At 42.2% G+C, this 6,000-nt stretch overlaps 1 protein-coding gene across 2 annotated transcripts in view; it reads left to right on the top strand.

Moving 5' to 3' along the window:
- The window catches only part of FGF16 (fibroblast growth factor 16), a 35,037-nt gene continuing 29,037 nt past the window's right edge, over positions 1-6,000 (top strand). The window contains exons 1-2 of one of the 2 annotated variants that reach the window (XM_069985767.1): positions 1-123; positions 986-1,510. In XM_069985767.1, the coding sequence (XP_069841868.1) occupies positions 1,237-1,510 (274 nt within the window). In that variant the 5' untranslated portion in view covers positions 1-123; positions 986-1,236. Of the gene's footprint in view, positions 124-981; positions 1,511-6,000 lie in introns of both variants that reach the window. The other variant, XM_069985766.1, reaches the window with a different exon arrangement.

Below are 6,000 nucleotides of genomic sequence, written 5' to 3'. Positions count from 1 at the left end.
TCTCATGCGAAGAAGCTCAGCTCCACAGAACGGCAGCTCCTTCCAGACGTCTGCAGGTGAACCATCCAACAAGTGAACAACAGCGCCTTCTAGTGGCCGCATCCTCGTCTCACACTCTCCCTGGTGAGGTTATAGACTTGCTCCAGACAGACGCTTGGGTTGCACTGAATGGATAGGTGGGTTTGTGGATTGCGTTTAATCCCCTGTACTGTACTTACCTGTATGGAAATGCAGGCACCAGTACACATACTGGCCATATAACATATAGGTACAGTATGAGAGCTAGCTGTATGGAGCCTGCTTCTAGTACCATGTGTATTATAGTTTCATCACCCCCTAAGTTTATCACTTGGGATCAGTCAGTCACATTATCTGTCTCAGTTTTCCTTCTGTCCTCAGTCTCTTTCTTGAGTTTCCCTTGACAGCTGCAGTTCCAGCCACAGTATCACAGGGCACAAATGATCTGGGGGAAACACCTGTTCTCAACATGAAAAAGGTGGACAGACTTCAGCTTGTCTCACATGTACAGTATAGATGCAGATATATACATCCCCCCTCTCTAGTGACTTGTAAAATATCCAGCCATAAACTATGCTGTATCATTTTTCAAAAGCCCCCTATCCCCATTGATGTGCAGTGAGCCTGTGCTATGGGGCAGTGAGCAGACACCTATGTGTAGTGTGTGAGTGCAGGCTGACTTGTGTACAACACTCAGGTCACACACACACACTCATGATTTCATCAGGGACTTTGCCAGAAACTGTTCTGCCTCACTGCCATGTGCACATTTTTCCTTTCTTATAATAAAGGAGGGAGTGCAACATCTTTTTTTCTCTCCAAAAAGAACTAAATGGATCAGAGGGGAAAAAAAAGCTTTAGCCAGGGGGAATAATAATGAGGTGTGGCTTGTATTTAAATATCCAGTAAGTCAATGTTAAGGGGAGTGTGTTATGTATATAAAGTGCAGTTTTCATCTCTTAGCTAGACAGACCCAGCTATGAAAAGCAAGAGGAGATTAATAAGGAGGGACAAGACTTCAATTCCCCACTGGAACAAGGTCACTCGTGGACTCATCTACACAGAGGGGCTGCTGGAACCAAGAGGCATTGACAAGTTGGTGGACATCAACAGCATATTTCTCATCTGACTGCCCCACAAAGTTCACTTCTTGCTTCCCCTAGAAAGTCTGGGAGACTTAAATTGACAGCACTGTGCCCATCTCTGTCATCTCTTGCAATGGCTGAAGTTGGTGGCTTTTTGGCATCTCTGGATATAGATTTGCATGGATTTTCTTCATCTCTTGGAAATGTTCCTTTAGCTGACTCTCCTGGGTTTCTGAATGAAAGACTGGGTCAGATAGAAGGGAGGCTGCAACGAGGTTCTCCCACTGATTTTGCCCACCTAAAGGGCATCCTGAGGAGAAGGCAACTCTACTGCAGAACTGGCTTCCACCTAGAGATCTTCCCTAATGGCACCGTGCATGGCACAAGGCAGGACCACAGCAGATTTGGTAAGAGTCCCCTGGGAGTTCTACAGAAACTCTTTTTTTTCTATAATAATTTAATTTGAGTTGACTTGCACCTTCACAGTGATATTATATAGTGATATAATATAGTATAGTATAGTAATATAGTGTATCATTAAAAAAAAAATATTTTATTCATTCTAAATCCAAAGCAGTCAATATAACACTGCAAACTGTAAGTTATATACTTATGATGTATATGTATGAGGAGGGAAGAATCAAGCACAGCTTACATACAACTGTACTGGTGGGTATTGATATGAAGCTAGCACTATGTCTATAGGAGCTATAATGTGGTGTTAGATAGAATAATAAAAAGGAGCGTTAGATATGGAAGACAAGTTAGTCTTCTTCTCTGAATATATTTCATGAAGTTTCAGCAGCAGCTTCCTTAGATTAGTTAAGAGGTTTGCCAGTTGTCTACCTACATTTCTATGTTTGCTGTATAGTATCTATCAATCTCTGGGCATGTTGTGAGACACATGAATATCTAGGCATTCCCAAAGGGAAATCCTGGTAGGTCTGATATAGAGGAATATCCTGGCATGTAGTCATACTTAGAAATATTGTGCCATGTTCTGGTATTGAGAAACATCTTGGCATGTTGTAGTATAAAGGGATATCCTGGCACTTAGCAGTATAAGGAAATACCCTGGCATTTGTTGGTATAAAGGAACATCCCCAAATTTAATGTGATATCCTGGCGTTTAGTTGCATAGAGGAAATCTAGGTATTAAATTGTGTAGAGGAATATCCTGGCGTGTTCAGGTATAGAAGGATATTCTGACATGTTCTGGCATAGAGGAATATCCTGGCATATTCAAGTATAGAAGAACTTCTTGGCACCATCTGGTATAGAGGAAGATCCTGGCATTTAGTAATATAGAGAGGAATACACTGGCATGTTCTGATATAGGGGGCAACTTGCATGTTCTGGTATAGAGAAATAGCCTAGTATATTATGATATAGAGAACTATTCTGACATTTAGTGGTATAGAGGTATATCCTGGCATGTTCTGGTATAGAGGGATATCCTATTATATTCTGATATAGAGGGATATGCTACTAAATTCTGGTATAGACACATATCTTGTCCTGATAAGCACATGCTAGCATTTTTCTGGTTATTGCGCTCTATGGCCACTAGTTTTCTCACCTAAATCAGCTGAAGTGCTAGTGCAGACTAAACACAGATGCCCTGCACTGCAAGGTACTGTGACCCAGAAGTAAATAATGTCGGACAGGGAGGAGAGATCCGAACAAATTCTCCACTCCTCTGATTTTTCCAACCTGGTAAATCTAATCTCTATTTTTGGGTTTCTAAATCTTGTTCATATAGAACGCTATAGATTTTAATTTCCATTAATCCTATAGTACAAACATATTCTGTGGTGCAGTACACAAATGATCCCCACACTCACATCAGTCTATATCTCCCTGCCTCAGGTATACACCTAAGTAACCTCACAAAGTCTATCCTTATGAACTATAGGAATAACTCATCCAAATATCATTTATTGAACAGGAAAATAAGAGTGAACATAGAAAGTGCAGGTGGAAGCTGCTGGAGAGCCATAGCTTACTCACCGCTTTGATGCTGAATGGGATGGGTTATAGCATATGATGAAGAAATCCTTCCACCAGCCACGCAGGAAACCTTTCATCCTTTTAGTTTTTCTTTCCTTTTTTTTTTTTTTTTTTGCTCTTCATTAGATACCATAAATTTCATGACGAAATGAATATTACAAGTAATATTAGCTCCATTTCATACTTTTTGAAAGAAATATTTTTTTTTCTAGTCCCAATTTTTATTTCCTGTAGCTACATAGCGCCAACATATTCTGTAGTGGTGTACATAACTGAGATCATTCCCTGTCACAGCTACTCACACCCCAGGGTTAATATATGAAGCAATTTACCCTGTCAGTATTCTCTTTAGGGTAGCTTCACACGTACCGTATCGCTGCGTTTTTAACGGTGCGTCTTTAACGCTGTGTTTTTGCTGCGTTTTTTACATGCGCGTTTTGATTTTCACATGATTTTCATGTGAAAATCAAAACTCGCATGTAAAAATCGCACCAAAAACGCACCATTAAAAACGCAGCGATACGGTACGTGTGAAGCTACCCTTAAAAGTTTGTAACCCCTGCATGTTAGTTATTTCTTGGGGTGTACATTAAATAGCAATAGTCCCACAAGACACATGTATGGTATAGTCCCAATAGTTCTGGTGTTTGGACAATGATGAAACAGTTAACCTATGTTTAAGGTGTGCCTTCATTGAAGAGAATTTGCAGTGACACTCTCCCATGCTCCCATCGTCTGCGACCCACCCAAGAGGAAACAGGTGTCCTTCCTCTAGATGTCTGTTCTCACATCACCATCCTGCGATGCCTTGTGGGCCTGGTCTGGCCAGGGAAGGGTTAACCCCTTCCCTGCCAACCTGCATACCAACCCAGAAACGCATCCGCCAGTGCCACATACAAAACTAATTACACGATTAATATAAATCATCTCTCCTTTCCAGTTTCCGCTTGGGTAGAACTGAAATGCTAAACAAATGTGCTCATTTTCAAGAAATGTCAGCTGCTTTTTTTTTCCAACTTCCCTTTTTCTGCAGGTGCACAAAAAACATTTTCAGGAATGTCTGGGATTAGTCAACGCATCCCAGGTCCTGCCCTCAGTGGATTCCTTTCTGGAATCAGAGAGCAGGGTCCAGGGATTCTCTGTATTCACTCTAATAAACTTTCTCTAGTTCTCATGAACCTTGGGCTCCTGGTTTGCTCCATTTATATGTGATCCAGGTTATTTATTGAGTGGTTAGTCTCCTTCATGAATGTGATTGACAGGGATATTATATAAATAATCAGCAAGTTTGTAGTATATCTGCTGTGCTACATCCCTAGAGTCCAGTGGGGAAAAAAAAATAAAAATATATATATATATATATATATATATATGCAGTTGTAATAATTTATGTTACTGTCTTCAAGATTACTGTTGATGGAAACAGGAGATGAAGAACTCTAAAGACTAGAGAAAGATTTCACTATTGAGAGTCTGATACAGTTGAATTAAGTCTAGGCAATGCTCTGTGAGTTACACCACAGATACTCACAGTCTGGATACATATTTAGTTAACTCTCTGCTAGATTACATCCATAAGGTTTTTAAAGCGACTCTGTACCCACAATCTGTCCCCCCCCAAACCACTTGTACCTTCAGATAGCTGCTTTTAATCCAAGATCTGTCCTGGGGTCCGTTCGGCAGGGGATGCAGTTATTGTCATAAAAACAACTTTTAATCCTACAGCGCTGTGTCTAACTGCCGGGGCTTACATTTGTATATGCATTAGGCTGGCACCACCTCTCCGTCCTTCCACCCTACCCTCCTCATCATTAGGAATGATCCAGGAACATTTACTGCTGTTTGAGCTTTGCACAGGTGTATTAACGATCCAGCCCATGTTCATTATACACACAGGTGGGGAATAGGAAGCAATCTGCCTGGAGCATTCCTAATGATGAAGAGGGCGGGGAGGAAGGACAGAGAGGATGTGCCAGCCTAATGCATATACAAATGTAAGCCCCAGCCGTTAGACACAGCGCTGTAGGATTAAAAGTTGTTTTTATGACAATAACTGCATCCCCTGCCGAACGGACCCCAGGACAGATTTTGGAGTAAAAGCAGCTATCCGAAGGTACAAGTGGTTTGGGGGGTCAGATTGTGGGTACAAAGTCGCTTTAAGCAACTGGAAATTTATGGTAATATTCGCCAAAAATTCACTGAAAGCAAACAGATATATTGAAACACCAAGGACAAGATTGATCAATCTGTCTAAAGCTATTTTCACACAACGTATATTTTACTAAAACCACGGCTGTTGTACAATGGCCGTGATTATTATGAAAATATATGTGCCTTTGCTGTCTATGTGATCCCGGCTGGAATGTATACACATAGTATATGTGGCGCCGCAAACAACTGACATGTCAGTTTTCTGCGGCCGCTATTCACTGAAAACCATATCAGTGCACACTATGGAGCGCGTGGTTCCGGTGGCTCGCTCCATAGTATGCTGTGGGGAGTTCTGATGCGGGCGCGCACGAATGTGCCTGCATCCGAACTCTGCGGCTGCAAAGATCGTCCAACCAGTACAGCAGTACCGGCAAGGATGATCTTTTCAGAGACCAGCCGGTCTCTTACAGCGTGTGTACATAGCCTAAGGCTATGTTCACACTGCGTATGAGTCCGGCCGCATTTCATACGCCGCCGTACATGTGCGGCTGAAACTACGGGCGTGGGAAAAGTAGACATGCGGCCGGATGTGTACGAACCGCTCGCTCCATAGTATGCTGTGGGGAGTTCTGATGCTGGCGCGCACGGATGTGCCTGCATCCGAACTCTGCGGCTGCAAAGATCATCCAACCAGTACAGCAGTATCGGCAAGGATGATCTTTTCAGAGACCAGCCG

This window comes from Dendropsophus ebraccatus, chromosome 10 (genome assembly GCF_027789765.1).
Source record: "Dendropsophus ebraccatus isolate aDenEbr1 chromosome 10, aDenEbr1.pat, whole genome shotgun sequence".
Lineage (NCBI taxonomy): Eukaryota > Metazoa > Chordata > Amphibia > Anura > Hylidae > Dendropsophus > Dendropsophus ebraccatus.
This window is presented reverse-complemented; position numbering and strand designations above follow the sequence as displayed.